This window comes from Jaculus jaculus, chromosome 12 (genome assembly GCF_020740685.1).
Source record: "Jaculus jaculus isolate mJacJac1 chromosome 12, mJacJac1.mat.Y.cur, whole genome shotgun sequence".
Classification (NCBI taxonomy): domain Eukaryota; kingdom Metazoa; phylum Chordata; class Mammalia; order Rodentia; family Dipodidae; genus Jaculus; species Jaculus jaculus.
In genome coordinates, this window is record NC_059113.1 from 27,167,582 (window position 1) to 27,185,130 (window position 17,549).

General features: G+C 39.8%; 1 protein-coding gene across 1 annotated transcript in view; it reads left to right on the plus strand.

The window, feature by feature from the left end:
* The first annotated feature begins 2,195 nt into the window (after window positions 1-2,195).
* Adam18 (ADAM metallopeptidase domain 18) overlaps window positions 2,196-17,549 on the plus strand; it is a 57,344-nt gene continuing 41,990 nt past the window's right edge. The window contains 4 exon segments of the mRNA XM_012951324.2: window positions 2,196-2,231; window positions 9,964-10,019; window positions 12,551-12,629; window positions 13,657-13,733. Of these exon segments, the coding sequence (XP_012806778.2) occupies window positions 2,196-2,231; window positions 9,964-10,019; window positions 12,551-12,629; window positions 13,657-13,733 (248 nt within the window).

The following is a 17,549-nucleotide window of genomic DNA, read 5'->3' on the forward strand; positions in this document are numbered from 1 at the left end:
GGAAATGAAGTTATCCTGAGTGATCATCTCCTTGGTGCAGTTGTCTTTGAGTTACCCATGCTCTCCTAAGTCTCCTCAAGAAATTCACTGGCTCACCTAACTGTTTCAGTTGTCTGGGCTGATAGACTTGCTTGTATTTCTCCAACAGAGGTGACATAACATCAGAACACCTGAGCTTCCTTCAGAGCTGACATCCAAGCTCAGCCTCTGGTATGACTTTCTGGCTCCAGTCCTCCTTCTCCCCCTTCTCCTCTGATGGAGAATGGCTTTGCAACTCTGTACCCCTCACAGCATTATGCCCCAGATTCAGAAACCACCCAGCAACTGAAGAGTTTAATTAGGATCCATGGCGTTTCCACCAAACTTGAAGATGCTCCTGGAACAAGGAGAGAAGCTCACACCAGAAGCCCAAAATTTTCTTTGTCAAATATCCATCAACTGATGGAAAGATGGAGCATGTACTCTGTGGTCTCCAGTAAACTAAGATCTAATAGATTCTTTGTTTTTTAGGTAAGAGTATCATTCTGCCATAAAAGAGCATGGGCTGTATAACTTGGATCAGCCCTAAAGCCATCATGCTTATCATACGTTTTTGTGGGATGATAAGGACATCTCTGGAGATAAGAATTAGTTTGCAAGTTGTTTAAGGCTGAGAGTGAAGACTGAGGAAGAAGAAATGATGAAGGGGTCATGGTTACAGGACACAGTGTTTATTTTTTGAAAATTACGTGTAGCAGTACCTGGCCGACTCCAGTTTCAGACCTGGGGTTTCTATTGTAATGGCTGACAGCTTCCCCACAGGAGCTCTCTGGGGTGAAAGGAGATGGGCTGGATTCGCATGCCTGCACTTGGACAGGAATTCGCAGAAGGCACTCTTCTACCCCGGATGTGAGGCTTTGTTCAATTACATAGCTAACTTTTAAAAGAATTTTAATTTATTTTTATTTAATTTATTTATGAGAGAGAGAGAGGGCGGGGGAGATAGTGGGAGAGTATGGTAACTCCAGGACCTCCAGTCATTGCAAACGAACTCCAAATGCATATACCACCCTGTGCATCTAGCTTACATGGGTCCTGGGAAATTAAACCTGGGTCTTTTGACTTTATAGTTGTGCTGGTTTGATTCAGGCCTTTGCTTGGCTGCGCTTCCCATCCCCACATCTTCCAAGGGCCCAGGTGACCTCTTCACAAAACACAGGAAGCATTTTTAGAGTTTCCTTTTTCCTTTCCTCTGCCAGCATTGTGAGAAAGGGGGACAGAACAGCGCTGCTTGATTGTCTTTCTCAGATCCTGTTCTTTTTCCTTATTTAAGGTGGGGCAGCAACATTGCTTAGGAAGTCCCCACTAACGAGAGCTGACATTTCACCCCCACCACAGTAAATAAAACCGGCCAGAAAACTGTGGTGGAAAAGAATATTGCCAAGAAAGGAAAACCTCGCCTCTTTGTCCTCCTTCTCCCCTATGGAGAGGGTGACTTGGTCAGACGTGTAAGCCCTGTGGTGGCCTGTCCGCGAGGCCCGGCGGCTGCCCAACGGTCCTCGTCCCGCCGCCTTGGCTGTCCTGTGCTCCGCAGGCCATGGGCCTCCTCCTCCTCCTCCTCGCAGAGCTGGCTGTGCTCACAGCCAGCCTGGGTAAGTTCACGCAAGCCTCCGGGGAGACGGGGCTCCTCCAGGGAGCACTTCCCCAACTTCCCAGACTCACCGACCCCCGCACCCAGGCGCATCCCGCTTGTCCTCCCCCACACCAGGCCGGGCCAGGGGACCCCCAGCCTCCCGCATGACCTCCGCTCTGCGCTGACGCCGGCGCCCAGAGGTGGGAAATCTCCCCACCCTTAACCAGAGATGGAAGATGCAGGTGGTGGGTGTTCTACCCCTCAGTCCTGGGGGGCCCTGGCTCGGTCTGACTCTGAAGGGGATAATTCCAGCAACAGCAGAATCTGAACTGGATCGCAGTCCTGTTCGATAGGTGATTGGGAAGGCTGTACAATGAGAAAGTGGGCCATAGAGGAACATAATGACCTTGTTAGACCCCAGGATGCAATTAGACCAAACACTGCTTGACTGAGACCATTGTACATGCCAGGGTAGGGGGCGGGGCGGGGAACCTAAATGGAATGAAAAACCACCATCAGCAGAAAGAAAACCCTTACTGCAGATGCTGAAGGAATATACCTGCACGTTACAGTGCCTCGGAGAATGGGCTCCAATGAGACTGAGGCCTCAGAAAGGAAGGTCAGTGATCCAGAATTGTTTCATACTTAAAATTTAAAGGTGTAATAAAATCATGATCTTTCTAATGTGTAATCACAAAATCCAGTCTGTCTTCGGAGCCTCCTGTTCACCCACCTCTACTGCTACCTTACTTACAACCTGTTTCTCCTCTGTCTCTTCTTAAATACTGCCTTGTTCTTACTTTTCAAGAAATGCTAGACATTTTTCCAGCAATAATCATAGGAGAAAAGAAATCAGCATGAAAGAGATAAATGTGAAATGTGTCTAGCAATGGCCCAAGATGCAGATTATGAAAGTTTTGTTAGTGGCCTCTAAAAGATAGAGAAATTGTTTCTGAGTAAAATTTAAACATGCAAAATTAGATTAATGTCAAACATATAGAAATAATGAACAAAAAGAAAAAGAAAGAAAGAAAGAAAGGAAGGAAGAAAGAAAGAAAAGGAGAAAGGAAAACCAAACATGTCATATTTGCCTGACTATGATGAAACCACAATGTATACATGTTAAAAAAAAAAAAGAATTTGGGAAAATGCTCATTGCATATGGAAAAGAAGCAAAAAGCATGTAGCCACTGTGGAGGGCATGAACTAGTTTTACTGCCAGAGGTCATGAAAGGCTCAATGACTGACCTTTTTTTGGTGTTTTTTTTTTTTTTTTAATTTTTGTACTCAGTGAATACAATCAAGTTGGTACCATTGTTAGCCTCCTCCCTGCGCTCCCCCCTCCACAGGGAACCCTCCTTGTTGGGGTATGTGTCTTTTACATTGTGATGTTAGCCTTCAGTTTTGGGTAGGAGGAAATGTCTCTGCATGTCATGACTCAACGTGTGGCTCTGACATTCTTTTCGCCCCCTCTTACACAAATTTCCCTGAGCCATGTTGGGTTCGTTTTAGGTCTGCTTCTGTGTTAAGATCTTGGGAGCCTCTGTGTCTCTGGATATCTAGTTTGGTCGGGGTTGATGGTTCTCTCTATCTCTCTCCTTCAAGGTTGTGCTAGTTCCTGGTTTGCCAAGAGAACAGTGTTCTTGCATATTTCCCCAGTCATTCTTTGTTTTACCTGGCCACTTTTGAGGTATGATAGGGTGGTTCTCTCCTTGGGACCTACATCTATCTTGAAAAGAGAAGCAGGTTCTCTGATGGAGAGTAAAGTTAGCACCAGATAAATGGGATGACCATTATTTTTCAGAGACAGTTTAATAGGTGTAGGCCCACTTGTGGCCCACGACTGGTGGGAGCTTGACAATGGAGAGTGAAGTCATTTTTGGATATGATTCTGACTTGTTTCCCAGCTGCAGCTATGGGTTCGGTTCCACTGAGCAGATCAGTAAGCCAAATCCAGAGCCATTGGTTTCCCACCATGGCTGTGCGCCACTATTGCACTTGTGTGTTTTATTTAGAATTCTGTGAGCCATTTTATTGTGCAATTATAATTGTCTTATGTGTTTATTTACATACATAGTGCATTCTGATGATAGGTACTCTACATTACCTTCCTCACTCTCACTGTACTCCTTCTACTAATCTCTTGTCAGTAGCTCACTGGAAGGGGAAGGGCCTCTCAAGTCCCTCCTCTATCTGTCCCAGAACGCTGTCCTAGAATGGGGTCTAGGTTTTGTGCAGGCAAACACCTGGTGCTGCGGGTTCCTGAATGCATGGTCCAGTGCTCCTCCACATCCTCCAGCTCTTATGTATCCTATGTAGGGACAAGCACTCATCAGTCAGTAACTTTCAGCACTTGACCAGTTATATTTATCAGCATTGACCACCTCTCACTGCTGAAAAGAGAAAAGGCTTGTTCTGCTCTGGGCTGAGAATGTCAGAGGTGATTCATGGGTATAAAAATAAATATTTAGGAGACAGCATAACTACACTCCTATTTTGCAGCACAGGAATACTAGACTCTTCCATAGACTTGCAGTCTCTCCAACCACAGGCTTCTGACTTGGATTTCAGTACCAGAAATGATTTCCTTCCTGTGGTGTGGGCTTCAAATCTAATAAGAAAACTGTTGTTTACCTCTACAACATCCATGCCACTGCTGCACCAGAGGACAGTTCTTGCCAAGTGGAACAGTATTATAGAATGCAAGACTCACTGATGGTGATATTTTATTGGGGGCTATTCTATGCCAATAGTCTGAAAACTATGTCAGCATGCATTCTGAATCAAACTTTAATTTCTCTATGTTCTTCAACCAATGGGCGTGGGGTCTTCATCAACAGTCTTACCTTTCAGTTCTGGTGGGTAGTCAAGAGCCATATGAATAGTCAATTGTTTTGGGGTGACTCCAAGGCTTCCATAACCAATGATGCACAAGGAGCCGGCATCCCATACCTGACACTGTTATTATAGTTTAATAATCTATGCCTAGTAGGAGCAGCATTATCCATCTGTGTGGAAACCCTACATTCGTTCTGTCATTATTGCATATTTTTATTAGGTTTGCTAACTGGAAGATTTTCTTGGGGATTTTTCATATCTTCTAAGTTTTGGTTATCCCTCCCCTCACTCCCTCTTCTCACCCATCTTCGTGTCTTTCTCTCTGATTAGCCCTTTCCAACTCCAGTATCCCCCACACCGTTTTCATATCTCTTATATTCTATTACCTCATCCCCTTACGGCCTCTTCTCTCCCCACTGTAAGCCTTTTGTAAACTTCCTAACCTTTGCAGAGAGTACAAATTGAACTCACAGGTCTGGAGATCACAGGTCAGAGCCACATGTAAGAGAGAGCACATGGTATTTACCCAAGTTACCTCATTTAATATATTTTCTGACTCTACCCATTTTCCTGCAAATTGCTTAATCTCATTTTTATTTACAGATAAATATAATTCCATTGTATATGTACCACATTGTCATTAGTCATTCACGGGTGGACATATGAGTTGATTCCACTTTCTAGCTCTTGTGAATAAAGCATGGATGTGCAGGTATCTATGTGGTGGGATACAGAATTTTTTAGGTATAAGCCCAACAATAGTACAGCTCAAACACAGAGCTGATTTTTTAGGTTTTTCATGTATTTCTGTAGAACCTGTACTACCTTGCACTCCCACAAGAAGTGAATAAGAGTTTTTCCCCATATCTACACCAGTCTTTTTTATCATTTGTTTTCTTTATTAAGGAGGAGGGGGGGGGGAATGAATTTGCACACCAAACCCTTTTTGCCACTGCAAATGAACTTCAGAAGCATGATCCACTTTGTATATCTGGCTTTACTTGGGCGCTTGGTAATATAACCTGGGCCAGCAGGCCTTGCAAACAAGACCCTTTAATCATTGAACTACCTCCCTAACCCTCATTTCTTTTCTATTTTTTTTTTTTCTGAGGTGTGGTCTCCTTCTAGTCCAGGCTGACCTCAAACTCACAGTGATCCTCCTACCTCAGCCTAACAAGTGCTGGGATTAAAGGCATGTACCACTATATCCAACCTTCATTTATTTTCTTCATATTGCCATTCTGACTGTGAGATGGAATTTCTAAGAACATCAAATACTTTTGAAAATATTAACTGTTTTTATTTTTTTAGAACTTTGTTCAATTACATAGCTAACTTTAAAAAATATTTTAATTTATTTATATTTAATTTATTTATGAGAGAGAGAGAGAGAAAGAGAGAGAGAGAGAGAGAGAGAGAGAGAGAACGAGCATGGGAACTCCAGGACTCCCATTTATTGCAGACAAACTCCAAATGCATATAGCACCCTGTGCATCTGGCTTACATGGGTTCTGGGAAATTAAACCTGGGTCTTTTGACTTTATAGGTGTGCTGGTTTGATTCAGGTGTCCTCCATAAACTTGTGTATGCTGAATGATAGTCTCTCCAGCTGACGGCAATTGAAAATTAAAACCTCCTAGAGGTGGTGTATTATTGGGGGTGGTCTTATAGGTGTTACAGCCAGTTTTCCCATGCCAGTGTTTGGCACACTCTCCTGTTCCTGTTGTCCACCTGATGTTGGCAAGGGGGTTATGTCCATCCTCTGCTCATGTTGTCATTTTCCCCTGCTACTGTGGAGCTTTCCCTCTTGTCTATAAGCCAAAATAAACATTTTTTTTTTCCCACAAGCTGCTCTTGGTCAGGTGATTTCTGCCAGCAATGCAACCCTGGCTGCAATAGTATAGTTGGTACCAAGGAGTGGTGCCAATGCCTGTATCTTGGTGTGTACTCTCTACTTTTTGGCTAGCTATTTCAAAGTTTGAGATATTATGTTGAGGTCATTGATCCACTTGAACTTGACTTTTGTGAAGTGTGAGATATACTTAGTTTCATTCTTCTACAAGAATATACCCAGTTTTCTCAGCACCATTTGTTGATTATGTGGTCATGCCTCTCATATGCACTTTGACATTTTTATCAAACATCTTTCTATATGCCTCTCTCTCTCTCTCTCTCTCTCTCTCTCTTGTCCTTATCCTCCCCCTCTCAAATAAATAAATAATATATATACTTATATATATTTAAAAAATCAGGTAGCTGTTGTTACACGGATTTATATCTGGAGCTCCTAGTCTGTTATTCTGGTTTTTTGTGTGCTGGTACTGTGCTGTGTTTATTAATATGGCTTTTTAGTATAACATGAAATCAGGTACCTCCAGCAATATTCTTTTTCTGAGGACAGCTTTGTTTACCTGAGGCCTTCTGTGCTTCCATATGAATTGTTTTTTGTTTTGTTTTTTCAAGGTAGGTTCTCACTCTAGCCCAGGCTGACCTGGAATTCACTATGTAGTCTCAGGGTGGCCTCAAACTCTCGGTGATCCTCCTACTTCTGCCTCTCAAATGCTGGGATTAAAGGCATGTGCCACCACTCCCAGCACTTCCATATGAATTTTAAGATTACTTTTCTATTCCTTGGGTGATTGATCCTGGGATTTTGATTGGAACTGCACATGTGTTTGGGAGGAAGGCCATTTGCACAATATAATTCTTCTATATCCATAAGCATGGGAGATTTTTCTATCTTCTATCATCTTACTTAATTTCTTTCTTCAGAAGTTTAAAGTTTTCCTTGTGAAGGTCTTTTACTTCCTTAGTTAGAACTAACTGGAAATATTTAATTTTGTGTGTGCGTGTGTGAATGGTACTATGTGCTTGATTTCTTTCTCAGCATGTTTGTCATTGGTATATAAGAAGGGTAGTGATTTTTTTGTATTGATTTTGTGTCCTTACACTTTGCTAAAAGTGTTAATAATCTTTGGGGATTATCTGTTGGGGTCTTTAGGGAATCTTATGTATAGAATTATATCATCTGCAAATAAGAAAGTTTTACTTCTTCCTCTCTGACTTATCCCCCTTTTATTTATTTATATTGTGTGATTTCTCTAGCTAAGACTTTGATCACTTTATTTAGTGGAAGTGGACATCCTTGTCTTAGTCCTGATCTCAGTGAAAATACTTAGAGTTTCACTCCATAAAATTGGCTATAGGTTTGTTATTTATAGCCTATATTACTTTGAGATATTTCTCTCCATCCTCAGACTGCCTTGGGTTTTCAACCATGAAGGGGTGTTCATTCTGTCAAATGACTTTTCTGCATCTATTAAGATGATCATGTAATTTCTATTCTTGACTTTTTTAAAAAATTTTTATATGTATATTTGAGAGAGGAAGAGAGAGAAAAAGAATGGGCACAGTAAGTCCTCTAACCACTGCAAACAAACTCCAGATGCATGCATGCATGCCACCATGTGCATCTGGCTTACTTGATTCCTGGGAGTCAAGCCTTTGTCCTTAGGCTTCTCAGGCAAGTGTGTTAACTGCTAAGCCATCTCTCCAGCCACTCTTTCTTTTTATTTATTTTTTTAACTTGTTATTTTTGAGTTAATGTTATGCTAAATTGCCCAGGCTAGCCTTAAACTCATGATTTTCTTGCCTCTGTGATGTGCTGTGTTTGAAACATTTATACATTGCATAATGCTTCAACCTGTTTAAATATATTTATCTTCTCAACAAGGTGTCATTTAATTTTGGCAAGGATTCTTTATAGCACTCCTGTGTTGTTCTTTCTTTACCCCCGACCTCTGTTTTTTTCATCTTGGAGATTTGTCTTTTCTTATTCTCTCTTAGCCAGCCTGGCTAAAAGCTTAACACTATTTTAAAGAATCGACTTTAGGATTTGTTGTCTTTTAGAAACTTCTGTTTTCAGTCTCACTGTTTTCTGATGCATTCTTAAGTTGTTCTTTTTCTACTTACTTTGGACTTAAGCTGATTTTCTTTTTCTCATTTCCTTAACTAAAGCAGAGCATTCCATGTGCATGCAAGGTCATAGACATCCTTCTAAGCATTGCTTTCCTCACATTCCACAGATTTTAAGAGTTGCATCTTCATGTTTGTAGTATGTGTTGGTGTATATGTGTTTGCATGTGTATGTACATGTATTTAAGGGAAAGAGAGAAATAATAGGTACACTAGGGTGTTTTGCCATTACAAACAATTTCTGTATGCCTACACCTAATATTTTGTGCACTTGTCTTTACATGGGTACTGGGGAATCACACCTCAAGCAGGCAAGCTTTTCAAGCAAGTGTCTTTAACAGATGAGCCATCTCCTCAGACCCAGTTACAAATATATTTTGTGTTTACATATATTTTACCCAGGTATTGCTTAGATATCTTGAATTATTTTGGGATTTTAAGTTGTCTTTCTCTATTTGATTTATAACCATATTCCACTATGATTTCAGGATATCCATTGATGATTTGTAATATATTTAGTTTGCTAAGGTGTGTGCCATTGTCAGAATGTAGTTTGTGTTGCTCAAATATTCTATTGAGAAGAACAGGTATTCTTCTGTTGGATAAAGTAGTGGATAGACAGATGATATGCAGTTGATTAATGTGGCTGTTGAGTTCCACATTGTTCTTCAAGGTGTTCTGTTTCATGAACACAGTGCTCTATAGACTACACAGACATGGTGAGCTCTCCAAATATTATAGGAGTCCAGAGTTTTCTAATGCTTTTTTGTTTTTTCCCTCATATTGAGAGTTGATAAATGTACTTGAGAGTGTGTGTATATATATATAATATTTTTAAAGAGTTTAGTATATTTGGTGAGTAATGCAAGTTCAAAGTCATGTCTCATTTATTCTGTTTATTATTTGTTTTTCTTGGGCTGGAGAGATGACTCAGTGATTAAAAGCACTTCCTGTCAAGAATAAGGATCAGAGGGTGCTTAGGACTGTTGAGATCAATAGATGGGCATGGTCACTCATGTCTGTGCCCCAGTCTTGTGGGGATTAGAGACCAAAGAATCACTGAGCCTGTCCAAATCACCAAGCCACAGGAGTTAGTGAAAAGCCCTGGACACAAGGAAATAAGGGGATGAGAAACAGAAGGGGACATCCAATGTTGTCCTCTGACCACTTCATGGCCACAGGCTACCACATCTTCAATCTGCACACATACTTGCACATGCCACACATACACATCACACCTATTAATACACACATAGGTAAAAAATTAATGTGTTTCTTGATAGAATCTATGAATAATAATGCTAAAATTATATTTAAATGTGTATACTTTAAATAATATGTTCTGATACATTAAATTAATTGGTCACATTTTTTTAGAATTAATTGATTGTAAGTACTTATTGATTAGTGTGGTCAATTCTAAAGAATATGTTTACTTTTAATGTCTTGATTTATGTGTACTAACAGGTGAAAAATATTGTTTGATTTTATATACTTCTGATTTGCTTAGTCATAGTTATCACTTTGCTCTATTTTAGGTGATGTATGTCATTACTATTGATGGGAAACAATACACCCTGCATCTCAGAAAACAGTAAGATGCATTTTCCTTTTAAGAAAAAGGAAATCTTATGCTTAAGTTTCATTCTTTTAAAGTTTATGTAGAGTATTAATGCAGTGTGATGTAGTTATTTCTCTCTTTTTGCATGTTGAGTCAGGGTCTCCTTATAGCAGGCTGGCTTCAAATTTCTATGTTGTCAATGACAGCCTTGAACTTTTGATCCCAAGTACCCCACACCTGGTTTTAGAGAGGGAATGTATGGCTTCTGCATGTTAGGTAATCATGGTACCCAACTGATTGACTTTTCTAGCTCCTAGATTTGTTTTAGCAATCCATATTTCAATTTAGAATTCATTAAGTCTTGAATAGTAAATCTTACAGTTTAATTTTTCAGGTCTGTGTTTTTAAATTAAAAATAAGCTATATATTTGAAAACTGTCAATTCAGTATGCCATTGACCTTAAACATGGTAAGTTATATGGATGTCTGAATCCATATGCAGTTTCTCTCAAGTAGTTATTGCTGGAAAATTCGAGCAGTGTCTGTCATGCTTTTTTATAATATATTGAGTACGTATTTGTTTTGAAACAATCTTACTAAATGTTTTTTGTTTGTTTGTTTGTTTGTTTTGTTTTTTGAGGTAGGGTCTCACTGTAGCCCAGGCTGACCTGGAATTCACTATGTAGTCTCAGGGTGGCCTTGAACTCATGGCGATCCTCCTTTCTCTGCCTCCTGAGCACTGGGATTAAAGGTGTGTGCCACCACGCCTGGTTCTAAATATGTTTTGCATGTAACATTTTCATAAATCCAGTAATTTCAGTGCTGTACATGCAGTGCTGTGGCCATGAGTCTGTGTCAGTAATGTTCGTGTAGTACTATGACTGTCAGCGGGTTTCATGTTCTTGTAGTTCTATGACCTTTAGTCTGTTTCACTTTCAGAAGTCTGTTTCACTTATAGAAGAGCTCATTTGTCATTTTAGTTAATTTGATTCCACCAACAGGACAAGGTTACAATAGTTCTTCTTTCTGTATCTTGGTGTTTTCTCAGCCTTTCTAATGAAGCAACAGCCTCCTCTGGGTGTGTCAGTCTTGAAACATGGGTTTATAACACATGCTACTTGTCCACCTTTCTCTTTGTGACCAGAGGCTGGGGAAAGCGCCTCTCACTGAATTCAGGACTGCCTCTTACCTAACTCAGGTCTGCTGCTGGTACCATCTGCTCCAACTCTCTGAAGGTCTCTTCTCCTTGACATGATCTGACAGATGGTTTTTCTTGTCACGACACACTGCACCCGATACATTGCACCTAGCTGTGCAAACATAGCTCTTCCTCAAGACTCTTGAATTTTGTCCTAATGTTGTGGGATTTTGAGAGCAATGGGCCTCTCAGCCTAGATGCGCTCAGGCTCTAGAATTCCTGTCATAAACCAAGGAAGAATTAAGGAAAGCAGGCAAGGAGTTAGAGGGTAAAAGTAGACTTTATTTATTCATTTATTTTTTTTGAGGTAGGGTTCACCCTACCCCAGGCCAACCTGGAATTCACTATGTAGTCTGAGAGTGGCCTTGAACTCATGGTGATCCTCCTACCTCTGCCTCCCAAGTGTTGAGATTAAAGGTGTGCACCACCATACCTGGCAAATCCAGACTTTATTAAGGAAAATATTTAAAAAAAAAAAGACTCCCAAGAGTGGTCATGTTTCCTGTAAGCCAGAGAGAGGGGGTTCCAGAATCGGCGATATCTGCCTGCATCTGAAGAAGAGGAAGCAATTGGGGGTGGGAGGGGGGAAGTTATGCTTTCTGAGTTAGAATTCAGAAAAGAGGACAGGCTCATGTAGTGGGATCTATGAGCAACTATACTGAGGGAGGGGCTTTTAAAGTTCAAGTATATTATCTCCAAAAGGGGACAACTATTCCTCCCATCCCTTTAGCATGTCTGCAGATGAGGGATGGTCTTTTGACCAAGTAAGTAATTGACAAGCCCCCAGCAGAGGACTTTAGTTCCTCTGGCCAGGAAGAAGTGTCTCTTCCCTTTCTATTGTTAAGGGAAATAGGAGGTGGACTCCTTCCTTCAGTGGCCTCTAACCCTACGTACAAGAGGAACTCTGCCGGGATGACATTTTCCTGAAGACCCACAAGCCCTTCCCTTGCCATGCCATCTGAGTAGTCTGTATTAGCACACTTGTGACACATAGGCCTTATTCATTGTCATGTAACATGCTAATCACATGTGTCTCTGACTGACACAAGGACCAGAATTTCTTTCTGTTGTCCACTGCACCCTGAAGATGGCCCATCGTATAGTGATTGTAGTAGTGAATATTGGTTGGATGAAGACATAGACTCAAGCAGCCATGCCTGACAGTACAGTCCTGAAGTCAGTCCCTGAGTAATAGAGGTCACTTGACCTTGTCCATAAACCAGTGTTCACAGGTTTATCTATGATACCATACCCAAATTACTCTAAGTAAATCATGTAATTATATAGATTTATAGACTTAACATTGATTTTCTTACTGTTTGTATTCATATTAAATTAATAACTTAAAGTTTTTCATTTCTTTTAGATTATTCTTATCTCAGAATTTTTTGGTTTATACATACAATGAAACTGGATCTTTTCATTCTGATGCTTCATATTTTATGGTAATAGCCAAATGCCTTAAACACATACTACCTTATGCTTTTGTGTTAAAATGGTCATACTGATACAGGAATTTTGAGTTCCTAATACACCAATGCACCAATAAATTTAGGTTGTTCCCACATCCTTGTCCTGTGAACTCGAAAAATGAAATCCACAGACCAGAAGATAAGCTCCAGAAAGATTTTATTACTGTTTAAAGCGTTAGGAGGATGAAGAGAAGGAGGCTAAGCCTAGAACAGAAGAGAAGGAGGCAAGTTGGAGCTCTTACCCAGGGAGACAAGGGGGGTTTGAAAAGCCCACTTGGACATTCAGATCTAGGTTTTCATGGGGAGTGGCTACTGAGGAAGACCAGATCAGCAGGTTGCTTGCTATGGATAAAGAACAAGTTTTACATCTTTGTCAGTAATTCTAGGTAAGGATCGGAGTTGCTGTTCTCTAAGAAGTGTGCAATGTTAATCTAGAAATCTTTCGTGCAGTGTGTAACATCCAGGTTTCTGCAAGTTTAGTGACATTTCCTGCTTTTAGTCTAGGAATACAAAACCATTATTTTGGGGGTTCTGTTACCCTGACTGCTTAACCACTTTCTTTCTCCTATCAATACAATACAACTGGAATATTCTGTTCCTTGTAGACATTGTTTTTGTAATTCTGGTTCTGGAGACTAAACCTAGGGCTTCGTACATACTAGACAAACACTACTTTACCACAGAGCAACACCCTAGCTCCATTACAACAGTTTAATTCTGATGTTTTATCCTAGGATATTGTGACCCAATTATGTGATTACTGTCTATGGAAATAGGATGTGAATGAGATAGAGGAAGAGAATACCTATGGGTGCAAAGTGGAGACAGTTATGATTTATAATTTTCCTCAGAAATTTCCTTCATAATTCTGTGTAATATGTGATCTTATTATTAAATCTTTTAATTTACTGAGTCTCCTGAAATATTTGACACTAATTTTTTTGGTTTTTTTTTTGCTCATAGAAGATTTGTGTCTTTACTTATCCATCTTGTTCTTCAGATGAATTGCCATTACCAAGGACATATTGCTGAATTTCCAGATTCTGTTGTGACACTCAGCATCTGCTCTGGCCTCAGGTATGAACAACTTAGAACATGGTGATAACTAAAGAAAGATACACTTTTAAGTGAGACAGTGGATGGCAGGCACAGATCTAAATTAGAAACCTGAGTTTCTTTTATGATGGTCATATTTCATTTATATTTATGTTGATACCTGAACCTGAGTCATTATTCAAATGAAATCAATCAAGGGCATCCTGAATGAAGACATTCCCATTTTCTGGATAGGAAAGGATAGTTTCATAAAATGAAACTTCAGAACATCCCTTTAAAACATTCTTTATCATTATCACAATTATCAAAAATGAACTTATGTAGTTACTCAAGCATAATAGGTTCACAAAATATTATCACAATGTCAAGCATAAAATAGGCTAATTATGATTAATAAGAATCCCCAGGAGCAATAGTCTGAGATAAGCCATTTTTGTCATTAATGCTGGGAAACATGAAAAGTTAATCCAGGGAAGAAGCATTAAGGGCAGAGAAAAAGGTTTTGCATATATGCTTATCATTTTTTAGCCTCTATAGTCATAAAATGTTCTCAAAACTTTCAACAAATATTTTAATGTCTAAAAGGTTGTGGTTTTTAATTGTTTTATTATAACCATTAGCACTACTTATCTTATGTATTAATAGGTTTTACTGTAACATTTTCATACATCTGTGTATCATACTTCTATCATATGGACCAATCTTACAGTCAACTCTATTTCCCCCTTCCCTTTACCTTCCTTCTTGGAGTAGCTTTCTTTGTAGCCACTCTAATAATTTCAGGTTACCTTTAAAAACTTGTATTTTCACCGAAAAACATATCTGGTACTTTCTTTCTGCTTTTGCATAATTGCCTTAACATGTCCTCTAGTTCCATCAATGTTCCTTGATTTTTAGCTTGGTTTTGTTGTTCTTTAAGGCTGCATAATATTCAACTCTGTATTTATACCACACTTTAGTTATCCAATCATTGGTTGACAGACTCTTTGCTAATTGTATACCTTGGTTATTGTGAAATAGTACTGAAATGCACATATTATCCAATTTTCTTTTATATATGCTGACCTTATTTCCATCTGGATGTTATAGTTTGGTTACAAAATGTCACCCAGTGGTTTGTGAGTTGAAAGATTAGTCCCCAGGTGTTGGCATAATAGAACATGTGGGCACAAATTTCATTGAGAATTAGTCCACTGATGGGTTCATAAATGAATGACCTACTAGGTGAAGGGGCCTAGAAAGAGGAAGTTATCACTGGTATTGTTTTATTCTCTACTTCCTACTTCTTGGCTGATGTGAGGTGAGCAGTTGTTCTCTGTCACACCTTTTCCCCATGATGCTTGGCATCACCATAGGCACAGAGGCAAAAGAGCCAGGTGATCATGGCTGGAATGTCTGAAGTCATGTGGAAAATAAATCTGTCTCTTCTTAAGTTTTTCTCAATTATTTTGTCACAGCAACCAGAAGCTTAATTAACATAGAAATGTCCCCAGGAATGGAGTAGTGGGATCATATGTTGGTTCTACTCTTTTTTGAGGTGCCTCCCTGCTGTTCTCCATAGTATCTGTGTCCATTTTATTCCCATTAACAATACAGAGGTTCTTCCCCTTCATCCTTGCCAACATTTGTTATTTATGTAGTTTTGGAAAACCCATTATAACTGAAGTGAGAGGGAATTTGGGGATTTAAAACAGTGTATTGGGCCTGCCAGGAAAGTGCTCTGCTATTGAGCTAATCCTTCATTCCTAAGTGTAGTTTTGGTTGGAATTACCTGGTGGCTAAATATCTCTGGTACATTTTTATATATTTATTGGCCATTTGATCCTGTATTGAGAAGTGGCTTTTTCATTATTTTCCCATTTATTGACTATATTACTAGTTTTTGTGTTATTAAATTTTTGGAATGTTTTATATATTCTGGACACAAGTATTCTGCCAGATGAATGGCTGGCTGGCTAATGAATTTTTGCTACTACACAGAATGTTCCATTGCTTGATTGATTGTTTCCTTTGCTTTGTAAAAACTTGGTTTAAAACCTGGTGTGGTGGCTCATGTCTTTAACCTCAGCACTCCGAAGGGTGAGGTAGGAGGACTGCTGTGAGTTAGAGGCCAACCAGAGCCCAACAATGAGCTCTGGGTCAGTGAGGGCTGGAGTAGGATCCACATTTATAAAACCAGACAGAAAGGAAGAATGAAAGGAAGAAAAGGAATGTTTTAGTTTATTATAATCATATTCAATTCTTGTTTTATTTCCTGAGCTACACAATACCTTTTTGTAAATTCTTTCCCTATGCCTGCATCGTTGATTTTGCATGCATATGTATGTAAGTGTACATTATTGTATTTGTGTGTGCACATGTGTGTGAGGATGTGCATGCACATACATGTGCATGTGAAGGCCAGACCTCAGTGCTGTTTTCCACATTTGCTCTCCACCCTATTCCTTGAGACCGGATGTCTTGCTAAAGCTAGAACTTACGACTCAGCTGGACTCATTAGCAGTGGGCCCCAGCAGTTCTAGGCCTCTACTCTCCTAGCACCAGGATCCCAGGTGAACACTACCAACCTAGCATTTTACCCCAGGGCCGAGGGTCTGGGCTCAAGCCCTCCTGCTTGTGTGTCAAGCACATTACTAGCTGAGCCATCTTTCCAGCCCTATCCCTGTATCCTGTATCCTGAAGTATTTCTTTCACATTTTCTTCTAGTACTCTCAAACTCCTAGGCCTTATATTAAGGCCTTTGATCTATCTTTAGTTGATTTCTGCCTAGGGTGAGATAGATATAGGTATATACTTTTATTTTTCTACATGTAGATATTCAGTTCCCAGCAGCATTCATTAAAGAGGTTGCCTTTTTCATCACCTTTACCAAGGATCATTTGCTTTTTTCTTAATTCTTTGTCCTATTCCACTGGCCAATGTGTCTGTCTTATGCTAATAACATAAAATTTTGATAATATGCCTCTGTAGTATAATTTGAAATCAGATATTTTGACATCTCCTCCATTCCTCTCTCTGCTCAGGATTGCTTGGGTATTCCATGTGTTTTGTGCTTCCATGTGAATTTTAGGAGTTTTCCTAGATTTAGATTTTGATAGAGACTATACTGAATCTTTAGGTAGCTTTTGTATGCATGTTTGTAGCTGTAGTGTGGACAATTGGTTACAGGACCTTTCCTCTCCATGACTGACTCTTGTGTTTGATACCCAGTCACTACGACAGAATGTCCTTGGAGACCCTGAACTATTCTTTTCCCAGTTTTCTGGTCCACAGAGTGGTGTAATCCCTAAGGGAAGGCTCCTTCTACACATGGCTGGTTCCTTAATATAGCCCTTAGTGAGGGTCAGAGATTGAAAAGATTTGTTATTTAATGTTAACTTGCCATAAAGGAGGAGTCCAATTCAGATCATGTCACTATACTGGATTTAAAACTCATAAGAGTGGGTTTCTTGTGCATGAGGACTGCTGGTCTCTGTTAGCTTTGGGACGATATTTGAGCATAAGAATATATTCTGGCTCTCCTGCACTTGCTGTGTCTGCTTCCCTCCCCTCTGCTGTAGAACCAGGCTTGAAGTGGTAGTCTGATATATATATATATATATATATATATATATATATATATATATATTATTTTTTTGTTTATTTTTATTTGTTTAGTTGAGGAAAGTGACAGAGAGAGAGAGAGAGAGAGAGAGAGAGAGAGAGAGAGAGAGAGAGAGAGAGAGAGAATAGGCATACTAAGGCCTCTAGCCACTGCAAATGAACTCCAGATGCATGTGCCACCTTGTGCATCTGGCTTATGTAGGTCCTGGGGAATCGAATCTTGAACTGGGGTTC